The 21404-nt window shown below is 38.7% G+C and overlaps 2 protein-coding genes across 6 annotated transcripts; one reads left to right on the top strand and one right to left on the bottom strand.

The window, feature by feature from the left end:
* Nucleotides 1–1535: 1535 nt before the first annotated feature.
* slc33a1 (solute carrier family 33 member 1) lies at nt 1536–6398 on the top strand. Of its 5 annotated transcripts, none has more exons than XM_074641587.1 (11): nt 1536–1636; nt 1763–1796; nt 1922–1937; nt 2547–3001; nt 3100–3253; nt 3364–3559; nt 3660–3859; nt 3989–4173; nt 4284–4401; nt 5509–5724; nt 5826–6398. In XM_074641587.1, exons 4-11 carry the CDS (start codon nt 2592–2594, stop codon nt 5988–5990), a joined length of 1644 nt encoding a protein of 547 aa, XP_074497688.1. In that variant the 5' UTR covers nt 1536–1636; nt 1763–1796; nt 1922–1937; nt 2547–2591; the 3' UTR covers nt 5991–6398. The 5 variants fall into 5 exon arrangements, with proteins under 5 accessions (XP_074497688.1, XP_074497687.1, XP_074497689.1 ...); XM_074641586.1 differs by having other exon boundaries at nt 1548–1636; nt 1746–1796; XM_074641588.1 differs by lacking the exon at nt 1922–1937 and having other exon boundaries at nt 1552–1796.
* Nucleotides 6399–8840: 2442 nt separating this feature from the next.
* rps6kb1b (ribosomal protein S6 kinase b, polypeptide 1b) lies at nt 8841–20794 on the bottom strand. The gene is made up of 15 exons (XM_074641591.1): nt 20586–20794; nt 18536–18579; nt 18313–18433; nt 18055–18123; nt 14958–15105; nt 14696–14753; nt 13649–13749; nt 13326–13416; nt 13061–13151; nt 12845–12952; nt 12677–12739; nt 12499–12576; nt 12093–12200; nt 11500–11612; nt 8841–10158 (listed from the first exon to the last, which is right to left on the bottom strand). The coding sequence occupies exons 1-15, from the start codon at nt 20652–20654 to the stop codon at nt 9912–9914; spliced, it is 1509 nt and encodes a 502-aa protein (XP_074497692.1). The 5' UTR covers nt 20655–20794; the 3' UTR covers nt 8841–9911.
* Between the last annotated feature and the right edge of the window lie 610 nt (nt 20795–21404).

Genomic DNA, 21404 nt, shown 5'->3' with positions numbered 1-21404 from the left:
AATGTGGTGGATGCATCATGACCATCCCCAAAAGATCTTTTGATGGAGGAGAATGTTTCAGTGCAGCTTCGGTTCGAGAACTGCGGGGTGACTGAAGAGATTTTAGATCCAGCACTTCCCTCTTAACCCCCTGAGACCGACTTTACTCTCTTTTGGAGGTCGTAGCAGGTTCAGTTTGAGAGCTAGAGTGAAGGTACAGGCTGGAGGCTAAATTTTGGCGAGGAAAAACTGGCATGGCCATTTTCAAAGGGGTCCCTTGACCTCTGACCTCAAGATATGTGACTGAAAATGGGTTCTATGGGTACCCACGAGTCTCCCCTTTACAGACATGCCCACTTTATGCTAATCACATGCAGTTTGGGGCCAAAATCTTTATCAAATGACCTGTGGTGACCTCTAGGATAATCACAGCCTCATGAAACTTTACAACTACAAACTAGAGACCTAGAGCATTCAGAGGATGGATGGCTTTCCTAGGTAGATTGACAATAAAGGGGGTTTCTGAGCAGTTTCCAGAGCAGAAGTGGTCGCAATCTAATCGCTGAAAAATGCAATTCTTGCAGAAATCTCAAAAGTTTTTGATACCAAATCACAGCATGGCTTTTTCTATGGTGTTCCTCAAGGTTTTTTTAATTCTTAGTGAATGTAACATACCAATGAAAGGGATAGCCGTCAGTGTATCTAAAGTTTCACACCTCCAAAAGGATGCCCCCAAAGGACCATTATACCTATTTTCAGTGTCACTGATATGTGTGTGCGTATCAGTGACACTGACAATGTTACATTCACATACAATTAAAAATAAGAAATAGCATTTAAATCACCAGTGAACAAGAGACCTTTCAAGTTTCATCATCATAATCATCAAATATAAGATAATTTGATCTGTTAGCAAGTCTTTTTGGCTGAACTAATCAATATTGTTGCATATTAATTAAGCATGTGTAGGCTACTATATTAGTGCATGGCACTTTATAATAGGAAAGGACAATATTAATTAATTTATTGTGAAGTGTGAAGCCCATAGCATTTGAGTAGGAAATGTGCTATATAAATAAAGTTTTTTATATATTCAAGCATCATCATTTAAAGTCTATGACTGTAATAATAATACAAATAATACAAATAATAATAATAATAATAATAAACTTTATTTATGTAGTACTTTTCAAAAACAAGTTTAGAAAGTGTTTCACAGAAGAAAAAAAAAACTGAAATTACACAGTACAATTACTAATTATTAGATAAAAGACAATAAATAAAACTCTTAAGAATAAATCAATGAATAAAAGCATAAAACAAAAAGAGACTGATGCGCATGTGAGGACCAAATCTTTGCAGCCCACTGTTGTTGTGGGGACACTTGAGTTGTGAGGACATTATGAAAGTGATTTCAGGCTCGAAATTGTATGATTTGGGCTTAAAAGTGCACTTTCTTTCATTTCTTTTCTTTCTGTGTATACTGTGTATTGTTAGCACCTGAAGCGGAACTCCTTTTCAGTTTGACTTTGACACGTCATGCTGTAGGTGCCGGACACATTTAGACGTCGCACACACGCTGCACTTCCTGGTTCGTCTCCTGTGTTTGGTGTCTGGTGTTGATGTTCACCGATGTAATCTGTTTTTGAGTGAAACGGTAGTAGTTTTCTTGTGTTTCTTACCTTTTATTAAGATGCCATTATATTTTACGATTGAATAAATATAGTATATAATCGACTTCCGGTTGATTTTCTGTTTTAACTCAGTCAGTATTTGTGTTCAGTGTTTCTGGTTTGGCATGCTGTCATCATCACCAGGTAGGCATCAACTCATTACTGCTTGTTTAATGTCCTTTTGTAACTTATATTTGACCTAATTAATGTACTGGAAGATATTCATTTGATGGTTTTGCTAATTTAACTGTGTTGTCTTTTACTTTTAGGATAACATAACACCTGGTGAGTTTAAGGTTCCAGACATGAAGTGATGTATCTGCTCTCATAATGAGCCTGAATTGCTCTCTGTCACAAACTGATGGTGTCAGAGCCAAGCAGTGACACATTGTATTAGTTTATGACTTGTGGACAATCAGTTTGTGGTTTTTTTTCTTGTACTAAAACTTAGTTAAATGACTTAAATGTATAGTATTCTATACATTATGAACTACATATCTCTATAAATTCTCATTTTTAATTCAACACAATCCTGTGTCACCTTTTTCATCCTTATAATGATTTAAATTTCTTTAAAATCTAATTGCACAAGTGTCTGCCTGTATTGTCTCTTCGGCTCAAACCTGTCTGTCTACTATTGTGTTGTTTCCATTTGTGATTTGTATGTTTATTCTCGCTGTAAACAGCTTGTCTGTGACGTTCTGTACGGTTGCCATTATGGCTCGCCTGCCTGACGCATGCCACTGCGGTCCCACTCGCCTGCCACTGTCAGTAATCTCACTCGCTGTCCAACAAATCTCAATGGGGTTCAAATCATTGAAATATCCATCCATGGCAGCTTCAGAGACATGCAGTCAGTTTAGTGGCTTCAATAGTTCTTCTTTTTCCCTGCAGATTTGCTGCTGAGGGCACAGCTGGTTTGATGCCCACTGCTCCAACATGGAGCACTCAGATTTGAACCACAAGAATGGGCGGCAAAGGAAGATTGCGAGTACCATGCTCCCACCTGAAAACATGAGGGGCGTGGACAGGATAGAGATGAGCTCCTCTGAACCGGAGGTAGAAGAGGAAACAGAGGATCTTATCAGAGGGTCGGACTCTGAGGACAGGAGACACAGAGTCCGGCCTGGGATCCGTGGCGAGCTGGGGAATGTGTTGCTTCTTCTGTTCCTGTATGTGCTGCAAGGGATTCCTCTGGGACTGGCTGGAAGCATCCCTCTGATCTTACAGAGTAAGAACGTCAGCTACAAAGACCAAGCCTTCTTCAGCTTTGTGTTCTGGCCGTTTAGTCTCAAGCTTCTCTGGGCGCCGCTGGTGGACGCTCTCTACTGCAGCAGGTTTGGTAGAAGGTAAGAAGGACACATTTATGTTGCTGTTTTCATCTGTGTGAATTTTTTTGCTGCCCCTTTTTATTCCCACACTGTGTGTCTTTTTCCTGTTTCTGCAGAAAGTCATGGCTGGTGCCCACACAGTACCTGCTGGGCCTCTTCATGCTCTACCTTTCTGGGACGGTCAATTCGGTGCTGCAGAGCGAGGGAGGACCGAAAGTGGTAACACTCACTGCAATCTTTTTTATGCTTGCCTTCCTGGCAGCCACACAGGTAGGCGATCATAAACACCGTGACATAAACACACATTCAGGAAGACTTTCAAGTAGATTAGAAGTTTCTTTCCCCATCCTCCAATGGCTGTATCTTCTCCGACCTTTAAGGACATAGCTGTGGATGGCTGGGCCCTGACTATGTTATCCAGAGAGAATGTGGGATATGCTTCGACATGCAACTCTGTGGGCCAGACAGCTGGATACTTCCTGGGGAATGTGCTCTTTCTGGCTCTGGAGTCTGCAGACTTCTGCAACAAATACCTCAGAGTAGAGCCCAAGGACACAGGCATCGTCACCTTGTCAGGTAGTATTTATCCTTGACCTTGTAGAGTTTTTGTGAAACTTTACAACAGAGCAGTATTGAATAAAGTGTATTTTCTAATGCTTCTGTTCTCCGGCTGCAGACTTCTTGTTTTTTTGGGGAATAGTGTTCCTAGTTTCCACAACATTGGTAGCCATCATGAAAAAAGAAAATGGGGACGGCAAAGGAAAGAGGAGAGTCCAGGAGAAGACGCAGGGCGTCATGGAAACCTACAAGCTGCTGTTCTCCATCATCAAGATGCCCACAGTCTTCACCTTTTGTGCCCTGCTTCTCACTGCTAAAGTACTTGAGCATTACTTGATAAATCTTTTTTTTTATTATTTGAAATACAACTTTGAAAGTGTTTCTTTTGCACGTTTGCTGCTTAACATGAATGAAAGATCTCTCATGCGTCTTCTCTCTGTGTTTCAGATCGGCTTCTCTGCAGCAGACGCAGTGACGGGTCTGAAGCTGGTGGAGGCCGGAGTTCCCAAGGAGCAGCTGGCATTGCTGGCAGTGCCCATGGTGCCTCTGCAGATCCTCCTACCTGTGATCATCAGTAAATACACAGCAGGGCCCCGACCTCTGGATGTATTCTACAAGGCCTTCCCTTTCAGGTTATAACACTAACACATACACACACACACACACACACACACAGGCTCACAAGCCCATACAAACACACATTCAGTAAACTAAAAGCTAACTACTGTTTTTATGTCTGCAGGTTGCTCATAGGACTGGAGTACGCTCTGCTGGTGTGGTGGACCCCCAGTTTAAAACAAGAAGGAGGGTTCCCTCTTTACTACTACGCCATAGTGCTAGTCAGCTACGCATTGCATCAGGTTTGTACTTCAGTTACTCTCTTTAAAATCTGTTTTTTCTCGTCTTCTCTGCTTCCACCCCAGCCCGTATCATAGTTTTTCCAGGTGATAGGATCTCAGCAACGTGCAGACAGTGACATACTGCTAAAAATGACAATGATTAAGCACAACATGCAAATCTAAAATTCTAATTTGTCTAATACTTTGGTTTATGACCAAATATCTGCAAAACCAATGACATTGCCAACAGCCTCAGCTGTACTTTTTGCTAATTACCAAATGTCAGTGAGTGACCGTAGCTCGCGCGCCATCTCTGGAGTCCCGTGCGAGTATAAACAAAGCTTTAACATACTAACCTAAGCTGGTAAACATTTAACATGCTAAACAACAGCATGTCAGTATTGTCATCGTGAACATGTTAGCATTTAGTTCAAAGCACAGCCTCGCAGTGCTGCTAGCATGGCTGTAGATCTGTTTTGTCTTTATTACTACTTATTAGAATTCAAATATATTGTAAGCTATGTAATCTATTAACCAGTTGATCAAAACATGTGTTGTAGACACACTGATGGATGTTTGTTACTGTCTCATTTTTGAAGTATAATGAACAGGTGGTATATAAAGGTCGACTAGTGTTAAGATGAGTTCCTTGTCTCGTTTCCTGTCCCGGCCCCCAGATGTCACTGTGCAACAGAAGAAAATCTAAAGTAGTAGGGACAGGAAAATATTCATCCCCTTTCTCGCTTTTCTTTTTTTTTTACATTTCTGGCATATTTGAGTAAGGGAGGTTACGTTTTCATTTCTGTTCATTTGTCTTTCAATAGGATAACAGAGATGTAGTTCTTTGGTTTAGAAACAATTGATTATATATTTTGTTTTTATTGATTTTGAGTTGTTGCTTTTTTTTTTTTTTAAGTTGCTTATTTGTGCTTTTATGTGTGAAACCTTTATGCTGCCGTCTTGGCCAGATTTTAAATCTAAATGGGACTATCCTGGATAAATAAACTGTAAATAAAAAAAGGTCAAAAAGGATCAATACATCAATTTAAAAACAAAATTGATGTGATAAGAATGAAGTCTTTAAATATAATGGTAAGTTTGACCATGTTTCCTGTGTCGCTATCCCAGGTGGCGTTGTACAGTATGTACGTGGCCTGCATGGCCTTCCATGCCAAAGTGAGCGACCCCCTCATCGGCGGGACCTACATGACGCTGCTGAACACCGTCACTAACCTCGGTGGGAACTGGCCCTCCACTCTGGCTCTGTGGATGGTAGATCCACTGACCTCTAAGGAGTGTCAGGGGGCCGTCGCGCAGAGCTGTGGCTCTCCAGCGGAGGCCGGGGTAAGTAAGAGGGCGAGAGGAGGGGGGAAATCTGCACAGTGGTGTGTGTAATTACCTAGACTTGATATATTGATTCCCTTTGTCCCTGTTCTCATCTCCAGCTGTGCGTTAAAGAGGGCGGCGTTTGTGTGACTACGTTGGACGGCTACTACGTGGAGTCAGTGGTATGTGTTGTGATTGGTGTAGCCTGGTGGGTGTGGCTGGGGAAGAAGATGAAGCGGCTGCAGGACCAGAGCCCGGCTGCCTGGAGGTGCAGAGCTAACTAGTGAGGACGCTCTATCATCATCAGTACCACAGACTATGAATGGTGGACATACTGTTATTCCATTCTCATCCGTCTGGTTTAGTCTCTCTGGTCCGGCTCTAGCTGCTACGTTCAGAAAACACACTCCTCCACACCGCTGTCACCATGAAGTACATAAATCCGTCTGACTGTAACTGTAACAGTGCCCTGAAAACTGAAACAACCGGTCAGACTGGCTAAGAATTTCTTGTTTTTCCATATTCAAAATCATATCCTGCTGCTTGGAGTAGCCTAACCAAACGAGAGCTGGGTCAAAGAGTATGTTCAAATATGTTTCTGGGTTTGTTTTAACCTGCTTGGATTGCCAGTGTGTTGAGTTTACTATGTGTGAAGCACAAGTTCAGTTGTTCTGTGCAGTTTGTGCCCCAAATGTGAGCAAAAAAAAATCTTAATATTTGATCTCCTAAAAACATTAGTAAACTCAGCACTTCAGACTCTTATGTAGCTTCCTGGCCAGTCACCATTTAATCTATATTGAACGGATACTAAAGGGAAAAGGAAAGAAGGAAACTTTACAAATGCACCCCTCAAAACTGATTGAATGCATTTGTGGTTGGGTTATGACTTCCTATGAAGTGTCCTGATGCTGGTTAATCCAAGTAGGTTAAATCCAATGTGAAGACTATCTCTCATTGCTTTGTTTGATTCAGATCTGAACCAATGTTTTTTTTAAATATATATATATATTTTGTTTTCCTCTGAAGTGATCTGTGCCTTGTTTAGTGTTTCAAATTCTTTCAAAGCCAACCTCGTTAGAGTTAAATAATCAAGGAAGGGACTATTACAGTCATTTGAAGATGAAGTTGTTAAAACACTGTTTTCTGCTAATATACTGTAGTTTGTTACACAAAACATGACTTCTTTCAGTACTGCACACATTCCTCATGAAGAATTTTATTATTACCAATATCATCAAGAACTGGCCTATTTAAAATATTGAATGTTTTTGTTGGAGCAATCTTTTATTTTTCCAAACTTTCATTTAGATCTGATATGTTTTATCCATTATTATTGTCATTATTATTATTACGATTATTATTATTATTATTATTATTAATAATGTTATTATTATTATTATTATTATAATAGGAACAATTCAGATCTTTAATAGCAATATTGGACAGTGCAGCCTCAAACTATTGGGACCTCTTGGTTATCAGTAGGGCCTGGTTGGTGCATTATTTTTGCTGAGGCATTTTTAAGTTGCAGGAAGTAAACCTGGCCCTAGTATTGTAGATCTCGCAGCATTTTCCAGTTTTATAGATGCATTATTATTGTATGTAAAAGGTCAGTATGCTGTATACCAACTATTAATGCAACAATTTATTACAGGAGTCCTAAATAAGACATTTTAACATCTATATAAAGTCCAGTTTTGCAGTTGAATCTCTGTAGATCCCTTCTTAGTGGGACTTTAACACCAGCCTGAGAAGTAAATACAGTTCATACAATAAAGTGAATTTCTTTTCCTCACAAACCACTTCAGATCCCAGACCAGCATCCTCTGAGATGTTGTTGTTGTTGCATATTGTACATAGAACTGAATGTTACAGTATTTCCTCTAAAGCCAGCATTGCAACTACTCTGTCAGATGTAAATGTTGAAGCACTCAATCAGGGTTCATGTTAGACCGCTTCATTTTTAACACATTTTGCATTACTTCTGATTTCTCATGCTGATTTTTTTATGAACTACATGTAAAAAGCTCAAACATTTTTAAGTAACTATGCTGTTTTTTGGCCAGTGATTCCTCTGAAATGCACAGACGTCCCATATGTTGCACATTAACGTATCCGTTTAGTTAAAGGCAGGATCGGTGATCTTGAGAAACCAGCAAGAGTTCAATAGATTTAAAAAAAATGATCCAACAAAAAAACCGAGCCCCAGGTAGTCAACTCTTTTCCTAAGAAAGTAGTTAGCAGCACTAGCTCCACAAGTCCCTAAATCTAGTGAGAAATTTGGGCCGAATGAAATGATTGGACGGGTTTATGACAGTCCAGCGACAACCACAGATACCAGTTTTATTTGCCAAGTACCCACATACAAGGAATTTGAATCTGTTTTTTATGCATATCTCTAAATGTACGTAAACAGACGAGGATTTGATTTATTGATTGCTGTCGGAATGTAATGAGAATTTCAACAAATATAAGAGAAAATGTTTCTAAAATCTTAACCAACCCTGCCTTTAACTTCACACTACATGACTTTACTTTCATGTTTGTTGGGCCTTTCATTTGTTTTCATAGCAGCACATCACTGTAATATGACAACTCTTCTTCCTGAGAGCCTTCTTGCCATTAACAGGGCACTACGTTTGTGGTTTTGGTTTGTTTTTTGACAAACATGATATTAGCTAGACTGTGATTTTTGATTTCAGCAACATGTGCATTTGTTTTTACAATATTTTAGATTTCAGATCACTTTCTGTTAGTTTAATCTGTTAAATTGGGTTTGAGGTTGTGGTAAGCAGTTATTTAAGATGCAGAAAATTCAATGTTTTAATTGATCTCACATAATCCTTTATTTAAAGATTTGTGTTTTTTGAATGAACATTTCAGATTTCTTTTTTTTAATTTGCACAATTTCTGTTTACAATAAGTCTAAATCCCCGATCATATTAAGGAAAAGGCTAGCACAGGGTCGCAGCAGCGCTCTGTAATGTTCTGATGTTGACATTCATAGGTTGCAATGTTGATATGTTGATATGTAATTAAAAAACATATGCACACTTGTGATGTCTCTGGATGTTTTTCACCATACACAAAAGACACGCTGCATTCTGTGTTTGTTTTTTTTTACATTTTATTATAATTTTCCTTGCTTTCTAAAATGTCCCTCCTAAACAAGTGAACGTTGATGTAAATGTTGCCCCGAGTTTTTGGAGCATTAAACCCCATAACTGCAGACCAGATCAACCGGTGCCACAGTCGCCAGTATGAGCTCATTCTGGAGGGGGGGGTCAGTTGGAGGTCTGCTGCCGTCCCGTCGCCGCTGAGGCCCCACAGTCTCCCGGGCGGCAACACAAAGCAGCGCTGAGATCAGTTTTGGGTGGTCATGGTGATCAAGCTGAATTATGTCTGGTGATGCGTCAACTAATCCGGTGATACATCTCCCAGTGTAGCAGATAATTGAAGTACGGTTCCCACATCAAACAAGCCATTCAGTCATCCACAACACCAACACTGAAAGAATGTAAAAAGTCCGACATGTGTTTTTTCTTGTTTAATTTAGGCTCTCTGATTCATCATTGATGTATAGCACAGTTAATGCATCCCATTTTGTAAAACACCATAAGACATAAAGCTATATTCATCAATACCAGAACCTCTGCTTGTCCGCTGCTCACAATAATCTTTTTCAATAATAAACCTAATTAATATAATTTCATTCAGAGCCAGAAAGCATTTTTTTGTCTAAGAACAACTGTCAAAATCTCCCAATGGAAGCAATCTGCCTCACTAGCATTCACTCAAAATAGCACAAAGCACTTCGGGCGTCATCCCGTACAGCAGACCGACCGCATTTTAAATCGCTTGCATACTGTGTGATACGTTATCGCCTTTGATTTCCAGGTCGCACAAAAAGGCTGTGGCTCCTCGAAAAGGGTTTCCAGTCCTACTAGTCCAGTTCAGAAAGGGAGACGAAGGTCATGAGACCTGAGGTGTCGGAGGAGAAGGGGGCGAGGCGGTGATGTCATCGGTAGCACTTAAACTGCAACACTGCAAACTCCATGTTGTGACAGTATGTGGAGTGTGCGGATGTGCAATTTTGGATTTGAATTGTCTCTAGCATCCATATCTTTTTGCTTTGTTTCTTAAAAAATATCAACAAAAAGAAAAAAAGAGTCCAGAAATAAACTCTCCTAAAGAGGCGCAGTGGGTCATAGGTTCATACGTAAATGCTCGGGCCGTTTGGCCACGACGGGATAGGCTTGCTGCTTCATCTGACCCATGTTGGCCCCGGTGGGCTGGCGGATGGGAAGAGGGGCCGAGGCTTCGGAGTTCGTCGAGACGTCCATCTGCTCCGGGGTGGACAGCTCCATGGCCTGGTCCTGAGGTGATTGGACGACACTCGGTCCTAGAAGGGGGCTCCGGGCCCAGCAGTCCCCCCCTGAGAATTTGACTGGGCTGAAAGGAGAGGAGGGAAACGGACAGATGTCACTGAGAGGCATCTGTAAAAATGATCAACATGCAAGATTTGTTTTTGTGTGTATTTTTGCTTTATTCTTGGTCTTCGAGAACCATATTCAGCCACGGTGACCAGAACTGTGTTTAATCCCAATTAGTCTGTAGGGTTGGGCGATGTGACAGTACAGTATATATCGTGCGACAGTTGAAATGTGTCCACAGGTAGAGATTTGGCAATAACGTTTCCACAGCGGTCGCAATCATTGCGTGATCTGGCATTGCAAGGGGATGTGATTTGGGCAGACATGGAGGAGGCTGAAGTTGTAAATACAGAGCAGGAGGCATCCAAACCAACCCAAGTTGAGGAAGAACTCTGGGCACATGATTACCAGACATTTGCACACTGGAGGGGCACCGGTTCAAGACCCGGCACCGACCGAGTATGGACTGTTGAACTTGACTGGTGAAGTGCCAGTTCACCTCCAAACTTCTCCTGGATGCTATATAGTAGCTGCCCATTGCTCTTAATAATAGGATGGATTGTGCAAAAACAATGTGTGATAATAAAAGCTGATTTACGTTTTGTCTTCTTTTTCAAATGAAAGATGAGCAAATCCTGCAAATCTTTTGTACACCCTTAAATACAAATTAGTGTGATTTTTATATTGCACTGACTGAAGTCTGGCTGGTATTTATTTGCAACTGTATACCTTAAAACCTGTAACACTTGAAATCATTCTTCTCAGGAACCTTAAAGCTTCCAGTGTTATCTCATGAGGTAGTTGTTTTAGTTTGTATGAAAGTTCCAAATAAAAGAAGAAAATAACCATAATTGAATTTACAGAATAAATACTGTATCGTGATGTATATACCGTGATATCAAATTACATATACAGTGATAGAAGATTTTGGCCATATCGCTCACCCCTATTAGTCTGCATGATGAAGAAAGCCAAAACGCAACATTATTAAATGACTTGACAATGATATGAATGAATAATATGGATTTAATATGTCATAAAATGTTGTTGTTAAGGAGAAACCCCTCTATGTAAGATAGCAGACGAAGGCAGCTAATCAAGTAGGGCTTTAGTCTATATGTAAGATATGCTGTGGGACCGCCAGTTTTACTGTTTTTGTTTGGCTTCAGATGGAGTGAAAAGCTAGAATTTGATATATAAAATTGGTAAGGAAACTGGAAAAATCCACAATACATAACAAAATTTGATTGCAACAATGGGAGGCCAGGTCTTTCAATGAGAAATGTCAGGAATTAAACCAAGACCCGCTGTGGTAATATGGGGTTTACCAGTCCTAGAGCCTGCTGCAGACATGACGTACCTGAGAGGTGTTCTTGGGCTGCCTACGATCCGTCGAGGAGAGCGGATTTTTGGCTCAAATGAGAACTTTTCTTTGATGTTATCCAGGACTGACGGAGCGACGTACGTGAAACCCTGAAGAGACAAAGAGACAAACACAGGTACCGTTGGTCACATCTGAGGGGCAGGAAGACGTTATTTATTACTGAGTCAGCAGCAGCAGTGTGAATCATCTGGTATTTGTTGCTCCACCTCACTGATTGGGTTTCTTGTTCTTTGTGCCGTTCTGTGATGCACTGTGAGTATCTTTTAAATCAATTATACGACAATACAAACTGATATTAATAATGCATAAGCAATTAACTTCATGGGCAAAATGCTGATTAACTACGAGCCTGTTCAAAGGAAAAGGGAAGTAATCAAGATGAAACTTAATTGTTACCAAAGAGTTTTCCACACTGAATAGCAGAGGATAGTAAAAGCGTATGAGTCATTCATTTGCAAGTAAAAGGTTCTGTGATTTCTCACCGTGTTCCTGAAAACATGAAAGTTTTTTGTGAAACAAGAGATAACAAAACAAACAATGAGACGGGGAAATGTAGTCAGAGGAGTTACCAGGAAGGCTTGATTGGCACTTTCACTGAGGGTCGAGTCATCCGGGCTGTCGACTGGCGTCTGACTGGTGAACTTCGAGTCGAACTGACTCACGTCTTCAGCTGATTGCTGCCAAGATAGAAGGGAAGACAAACACACAGGTGAGGAGGAGGAGGTGCAGCAGCAGCAGGAACATGAGTAGATGTGTCAACTAACAACACGTAGGTCTGAAACAAGAGACGACCCGGGTTCAGTTACCCAAACTTGTTCAGTTGGCAGGTAACAGGAATGACACCGCATCTCCATCTCACAAAATACTTCTCAAGTAGCATTAGTTATGAATTCACAGAGATCTAATTTCAACATTTCTCAAATTTCCCACCATAAAACTACACATAGTATCATAGTGTGCTCCTCTGATACTCACCAGGAAAGGTTTGAAGGGGGGCTCCACTTTCCGAGCCAGTAAATCCTCCCAGTTGATGTGTCTGAAGAAGGGATGAGCCTGTGGGATATCAAATACAAACAGAGGGCCATAAAACATAGTTTCTAAGTCTGGGACACAATCTACAACAATTTCAAACTATTATGACCTTGATTCTCACCTGAACCTCTGTGGCGTCTCCCGCTCCCGCTCCGAGCCGCGACGAGGCGTTCCTCTTCAGCAACTGTGCAACCAGCAGTGAAATGTCAAAAGAATACTTACACAACAACTCCACACTTATTTGTGGATAAACACACGTAGTATTAAGTTTTAAACAAACAGGAGATACCCGTTTCAGGAGATCTCTTGCTTCTTGTGTGAGGTAGGGTGGGAGGCTGAGCTTACACTTCAGGATCTTGTCAATGGTCTTTTTTCGGTTTTCACCAGTGAACGGTGGCTACGGCGGGAAAACAGAGGAGGGGATTACTCAAACATTCACAATTCATATTTTATAATTAATAAGAGTGAAGACGCTGTAATCTTATGTTGAAAAAGTTTGACTGACCGCTCCTGTGAGCATGTCGTACATCAGAGCGCCCAGACTCCACCAGTCCACCGCTCTGTTGTGTCCGCTTCTCATCAAGATCTCTGGGGCCCTGCAACAATGCCAGTGCACATTTATTACTAATGAATTAATGTTTACGAGTCAACAGTAAGCATGAAAGAAGAGCAAAAGCACAAGTGAGTAAGGAAGTATATTTGTATGCATGTGTATCAAAGAGTGAGTGTGATTGAAGGAGTAAGGAGGAAAACGAGAGAGCACGACTTACATGTATTCAATGGTACCGCAGAAAGTGTGGGTGACTGTGCCGTCGTGAATTGACTCTTTACACAGTCCAAAGTCTGTCAGCTTTACATGGCCTGGAGGGAAAGCAACACATATTAACAACCCTTTGTGGCGGATATACAAGAACATCTGCATTAAATCACAACAAGGTTTTTATTTATTGTTATTTATGTTGCATGATATTTATGCATATGGATGTTTTAAGGTGAAATACAAAGAAATTTAAAACCTTTTTTTTTTGACAAATCATGCAAGAAGGTTCGAGTTAATTTCATCACATGCACACATGCATACAAACACACACACCATGGTTGTTGAGCATGATGTTCTCAGGTTTCAGGTCTCTGTAGATGATGCCCTTCTGGTGCAGGTGACCCAGAGCCATAGAGATCTCTGCCAGGTAGAAACTATAGAGAAAAACAAAGAAAACATTTAACTTAATACAATCAACTTCATAATAAATAGTGCTTTATTTCTAAAGGAGGATCCACCAGTCGGATGGTATCAATATGTCATACGGTTGTAGTCAGTTTAAACCATTTTTACGGTGATTTTACTTGTGAGGAAGCTATAGTTTATGGAGGACAGAACCTGACAAAATAAAAAATAAATAAAATAATTGACTTGGTAAATAAATAAATATGCCATTAAATGAACCAAAAAAAACAAATGTAGGCATTAATTAATAGATAAAATGTGACTGTGATTTCTGTTTTAATTTGCTTCTTTATTTATTTATCTTTGTATTACTTCCCCACCTACTCTTCTATGTAATTAAAGAACTAATTTAATAAAGAGAAGAATACAGAAATAAATAGGTTTGGGGAAATAAATATAAAAATAAATATTATAACTAAATAAATTAAAATAAATTACAAACAATTTACACTGGCAATTTAATTTAATAATGAATTAAAACATAAATTTAAAATAAATAAGAAATAAATGTATTAAAATAAATTTAAAAGTTAATAAACATAAATAATTAAAAGGGAAAATTAAATAGAAGAGTAGATAGATAGGGGAAGTAATAGGAAGATAAATAAAGAAACAAATTAAAACAGAAACATCAATTTATGTCACATTTTAACAATGAATTAATGCTTACATTTATTTTTAATATTGTGTTTGGTTCATTTATGGGCATATTTATTTTTGATTTTGACAGGTTCTGTCCTTCATAATAGTTACCTGCTGTATAATATATCATGTGTGCTAATATAAAAAAAAACTGTTTGTGGTCCTGAATACAACTTTAACATACATTTTCAATGGTATTTTCATAACAGATGATATTGACAGTCTGCTGAGATGTCTTGTGCGTCCCTATTCAATATAATAATGAACACTCACCAGGCTGTGTCTTCCATGAAGATGCCCTCCCTCTCCAGCTGCATGAAAAGTTCTCCTCCTGATCACGTGAACACATTTTAATGCTGTTAACATGGGTAACACACACAAACATCCCTACCATCTCCAAAAGTAAGGTTGTGTTGGACCCTCACAACTGTACTCCCTGGAGGAGACGAGCAGGAAGAAGTGATTTCACACTTGCATAATATGCATTGATCTCCTTGCAGAGTGTTTGTACCAGATGTGTATTTCTCGTACTGACCACTCAGGTACTCCAGGATGAGATACAGCTTCCCTCCTGTCTGGAAGGCGTAGATGAGATCAACAATGAAGGGATGCTTCACCTCCTCAAGGATGTTCCTCTCTGCCTTGGTGTGGGCCGTGTCCTTGGCGTTGCGTACAATCATAGCCTGGTGCCCCACCCCGAAAAAGTATATGAACATTAGTCAAGAGGCAGATAGAGAGGTGAAACACTGGGCATGTTTTGATCCACACGGATGTGAAATGCTCCAAACAACAAAGTTGCCCTTTCAACAGGCTGCGTATCACTGACTCACTGATAGAGAGAAAGTGAAAGTATTCCACTTTACAACAACTGAGAGGCAAATAAGTCACTGAGATACAGGAGTGACATATTATTGATTAATTATTGCTGAGCTAGTTTAATTAAAGGGCAGGGTCCATCTGTGTTATTTTCAACGTTATCTGTGCCAAGTTTGGAAATAACCGAAAGGGTTCGTTCGGAAGTGCGTATGTATGTGTACTCTCGTGATCTGCAAGGTCAAATTAATGATTTTGTCAATAGAGTCTGGTGGCTTTGAAAAGAGCACTATAATAGCTTAAGTAAAGGGCTGACGGCGAGATAAAGTCTGTGGACGGGAGAAGCAGAAAAACGTATATTAGCCACCTAAAAAATCTATATCAGTTTAAGTGTACACTGCATTTGGAGTGTTTTCACTGCTTTACCTCGCCGTCAGACAGCCCTTTCTGACGGGAACTGAAGCCGTTATATCACTGTCTTCAAAGCCACCAGACTACATTCACAAAAACAGTAATTTCACATCGCAGAACAAAGAAGTTTCTGGTCTACGACTGCATCGATCAGTTAGTTTGTAAAGTTTAACAAGACAAATAAGTCAACTTAAAAAAAAAAATTTCTCTAGCTCTGACAAGGACAGCCCTTAATTATAACTCACTCAAAGCTTTACTTTACTTAACCTTACTTTAAAATTCTGTGGAGAATAATGATGAGTGGTTTTACATGTACGGTGCCTTCTGTTCCTCCAGCTCTTCCTCTCCTCTCTCCTGCTCCTGTTTATGTTTGCTAACCACTTCTGTCAGAAAGCTAAAGAGCCGCCTGTCAGCAGCAACTTGTTGTCTCAGCTTTGAGTGTCAGAACTACGACAACAGATGGAGCTCCAACAGGCAGACTGAGGCTGAGACAAGCCCTTTGATTTTAAGGGTGCAGTACAAGCTGGCTGACTGAAGTCTTGATTTTTAATTCACTTTTTGCTGAGACTGATTATGAATCGTGCACTGCCCCCTCTCACTCGCAAACTGGTGCCAAAAGCTGTCAATAGTAACTAGCCGTTATGCATTAACTGCTCTACTAAGCTATGGGCTGTTACTGCTGTTGTATAATCTGGGCCCGTGTTCATGAAGCATCTCAGAATCACTGTGGTTCAACCTCAGAGTAGGACTTAAGTTATTTATGAGCCTTCCTACACACAGCAAGGAATCAAAGTTCTCATTTAAGAGTAAATGACCTGGTTGGTATATGGCACTTATTAATTAATCAATCATTTATTAACAATGACTTCTTGTATTTTTTCTCAGTGGTTTGTGCAATCAACACATTCAAAAACAGACTGAATAGAATAATGTGAAGCAGGAAAATCTAAATTAATTACAGAATACAGCATTATGTCACTTATATTACGAGCTAGTTTTACTCACAAAAAGACTAGGTGACCGTCATTAATAAATAGTACATTGATAGATAATTATAATTCAGTTAAGTTATTTTACCTTTAACAAACAACAAAATGATTAAAATCTCATTTAAAAATAAAAATAACTAATCTGTTATTTAATCATTTTCTGTGTAATATAAAATAATTATATATTATTATTATTTATATATTATACATTGTATCATAGCTGATAAGGGACGAAACAATGTTTATAGATGCAAAGTATTTATTAACTATTTAAAAGGGTATTATAATCATCAGTTGCAACTTTATATTAGACATTCAAATATTGTTTATGGATGGTTTAAAAACAGTTATTAACCATTAACAAAGTGTTACAAATATCTATCTATGCAATGTTTAAAGATGTTAGATGAAATTATTTCTAAAATGTTTACAAATCATTTCGTAATCATTAAATACTTCATAAAGTATATAAAATGTTATGATGTGTGCAAACTGTAAACTATTAAAATAATTAAATTAAAGCATTACTAATTGGTAAACATGAATTATCATTTCATTGTTTAACAGTAAAATAACTATACACTATCAATTTACCATTTATTAATGATGGTTATTATAAAGTGTTACCTTACACAAATAATTTACATGTTAGTATATAATTACAGTCTGAGGTGGAATAATAGCGGCCAAAGCTGTTCAGTCCTACATCTTTGCTGTTGTAGCTGTATTTCTGTAAATTGCAAGAGCGTTTAAACTTTTCCTGCAGCGGGATTATCTTGGACAAAATCGGAAATTTACTCCAATTCAATCTGCAAAATCATGTGATTCGACATCAAATGTTTACATTGTGTATTTGTACAGCTGCTGGAGTTTATGTCCTGACAGATTAGGACAGTTCTGCAGCTCTCCTGAAACCCAGAAAAGCCTAAATGCAGGACTGCATATGTGTCACTCCGAGAATTCAGAGTCAGCTAGACGGATTTCTTCCTCTGAGATGCTTCATAAATAAAGGTCCTGGGCTCTAACCCAAAACTATCAAAGCTGTGCTGCCGCCTGCCACTCTGAAGCTAAACGATTGAAACGACTGGCTGAAATCTGGCAGGTCTGCAACGTGTCACTGGGGTCATTTTAGCCAATCAAGCAGAAGCATTGTGAATATCAAGCGGAATCTAATGGGCTGAGGCAGAGTGTTTTAAGTGCCAAGGCTGCAGCAGCGCCGCGCAGCGCAGATGGCATTCTACCAACTAGCAGTGAAATCTTACCCCACCACTGGCTTCAAGGACAGCCAATATTTGCAGACAGAAGAGCACCGTAATGTTTATTTGTAATAACAAGCATGCAATTACGTTCATGGGATACAGAATGAGAGCAGCTGTACGTTGCTCTAATTGAAGTGATTTAGGCAGAAAAAAAAAGTACCTTTTTTAAAACTTTCATTGCAAATATTTTGCCCGATGCAGCTCCGACAACTTTTCGAACTTGAAAAACCTGCAAAAAAGGGAGAAATGACATGTTTAAAATAATCAAATCAGCACTCCAAAGAAGAAATATTACTCGGTTCCTCACATTATAGCGGTAAAATAATCCAAAGTGTGCATTTGTAGGAGTGTGTGCATGTTAAGTGTGCTTTCTCGTGTACTTTCTCAAGGCTTGCTGCTTCTCGGGTACGACAAGTACCTTTCCATAACCACCTTTCCCCAGGACCCGCAGCAGCTCGAAGCACTCCGGTCTGATGTTTTCCGTCCCCTGGTTGACGTTGTCCTCCGATATCTCAATCTTCTCACAGTCGTCCATGTTGCTGCAGAGACACATTTAACGCATTTTGCTCTTGTTTTTCACTGATTCAATCACAAAAAAAAACACATGAACACAAGCACAGAAGGACATATTGAATACTTACAACTCAAATCCACTGCACTGGTCCATGATATCCCCGATTTGAATCTGGGAGGAAAAAGAAAACACTGCTGAACATCCTTTGAAAAACAAAATTAACCTTTATTACAATTGTCACATACATACAGGTACATCCATGAAATTTAACCTCTGCATTTAACCCATCCTAAGCATTGTAGGAGCAGTGGGCTGCACTTATGCGCCCGGGGAGCAACTTGGGGTTCAGTATCTCGCTCAAGGACACTACGACATGCAGACAGGGGATTGAACAGCCAACCTTGCAGTTGAAGGACGACCACTGTAGGGGGACTTACAGTTCGATTGAGTGACTTTCTTTCTTCAATTTTTTTCAACTCTGTGGGAGAGTTTAATCTCACATGGACATTTTTTCCCTTGCCTTTAAACACTTAATGTCTGTTTAAATACTGTGATAATTAAGCATTTATAATACGTGCCATTCTATTCAAATACATAGCTATGAAATGGATTATCACTGCAATTAAATATAGAATTAAGCTTATTCAAATTTTCTTGTTAAAGCTTCTCCAGTGTGAGAATTAGCTGCTTTCCTCTGTTTATCACTGTAAACTGAATATTTTAGTTTTTTGAAGACATCACTTTGTATAGTAGACTGTGAACTTCACAGTGTGAATGGCATTTTTTGCTATTTTTCTGTCACTTTATAGACCAAACAATTAATCGGTTAATGGAGAAATTAATTGTCAGATTAATTGTAAATGAAAATAACCATTAGTTGCAGCCCAACTTACATTATATCCTGCTGTACAATAAATTAAGCCCAAATATAGGTGTTTGTTTGTCTTCACATTAACACAGGAGCTGTGATGTGACACTGACAAACAGGAGTTGCTGTGATGTAATAGTTGCCCAATCCATTGCTACATGGACTGGATATCAACATGATGCAAGATATTAAGCAAAAGTTGTTTATCTTAATGATATATATCTATATATATATAAAATTATATATATATATATTAACTAACATCCTCTATTACATTCCTACATTCATCCCACATACATACATCTTATTCGTATTCATATCATTTTTATTATATTATTCAATAATAATATTAATAATAATAATAATAAAGATATAATAAATAAACAGTAAAAAAAACAAAAAACAAATTTATCTGTTAATGTACATAAATTATTAGATGTTAGTATGTATGTTAATAATAAAGATATAATAAATAAAAAAATATATATATATATTTTATATATATATTATTAGTTGTTAGTTATTAAATATATACATACATACATGATGTGTGTTTGCAGGTAATTACTAATTACTATCTCCTATTCAATGACTACTACTCCTATAATGGCAGATGGTCATGGTTTTGCTATATATGTACATACATGATGTGTGTTTTGCAGGTAATTACTAATTACTATCTCCTATTCAATGACTACTATAATAGCAGATGGTCATGGTTTTGCTGCAATAAGATACCAGTTTGCACAATTGCATAAAGCAGTATTTGCAAATTAATGTAATTGTTATTTTAAGTTATAAATGTACAGAATCTGTAGTAGTGTAGTGTGATGCTGCATTTTGTGTGAATAGAAACACACACACACACAGGCACCAGCACCAGCACCTTTTGAGTCCACACAGTCCCACTCCTTTCTCTGTTAACAGTCTTTGCCAAAATAAACTGTTGCACAGCAGAACAGAGCAGAGCAGAGCCACATTTATCACTGCAGCAGCAGCACCTTTGGCCAAGTAAGGAAGGCTCTGCTTGCACAACTCCCAACAATATGACAGCGAGGGTTTCTAAACCAGACAGTGTTAACAATGCATGCAGATCATCACCAGCTATCACTACTAGTAATAATAACAAGTGACAGCTCTGTCATGATGGCTGTCAGACTAAAAGCAGCGAGCTAGGAAGCTTGGGAAAGGCCTGGTAGCTCCGGCTGCAGGAGCAAGGCCTGGTGGTGGCTGGCTGCTCCACCATGCTACCAGGCTAACAGCTAGAGTTTCTGCTGTGACAACTCTCTCTCTTCTTCCATTAAAGTACCTCCTCATTCTCATCGTCGGAGACATTGTCCTCCGGCTGGTCCAAGTCAATGTCAAACACTCCAGCCATGGCAGCGTGTTTCTTCGCTCGGATCTCGCTTCGCTTTCTGTCACAGACCGTCAGACTAGCAGCAACAGCAGGCGTCCCTCCACCTCATGGACGAACACACACCGCCGCCATAACCCGGCTACTACACGGAGCATGCGCAGTAAGACGCTCGGCGAAAAGGGGGCGGTGACCTGAGAGATGAGCTCTTATTTTGACATAAAACCAACAATAATACAGTACACCTCTTTAAAGGTCTTTCCATTGACATTCATTGAAGGATTTTACACCAACAAAAAAAAAAAACATTAAGTGAAATCAAATCAAATCAATTTTTAAAATATAAGATGAGATAAGATAAGATAAGATAAGATAAGATAAGATAAAATAAGATAAGATAAGATAAAATAAGATAAATAAAATAAAATAAGATAAGATAAGATAAGATAAGATAAGATAATGCTTTATTAGTCCCACAGTGGGGAACATTTGTAGAATTACAGCAACAAGAAGCATCAGAAAAACAAAACAAGATCTAATAATAAATAACTAAATAAACAATTAAGATCTAAGATGATAAAGATATCTAAAGATATATATATATATATATATATAATAAATACAAATATATATATATATATTAACATCCTTCATTACATTCCTACATTCATCCCACATACATACACATACATACATCTTATTCTTATTCGTATTAATATTCTTATTTTTATTATATTATTCAATAATAATAATAATAATAACAACAATAATAAT

Source organism: Sebastes fasciatus, chromosome 7 (assembly GCF_043250625.1).
Source record: "Sebastes fasciatus isolate fSebFas1 chromosome 7, fSebFas1.pri, whole genome shotgun sequence".
Lineage (NCBI taxonomy): Eukaryota > Metazoa > Chordata > Actinopteri > Perciformes > Sebastidae > Sebastes > Sebastes fasciatus.
This window is presented reverse-complemented; position numbering and strand designations above follow the sequence as displayed.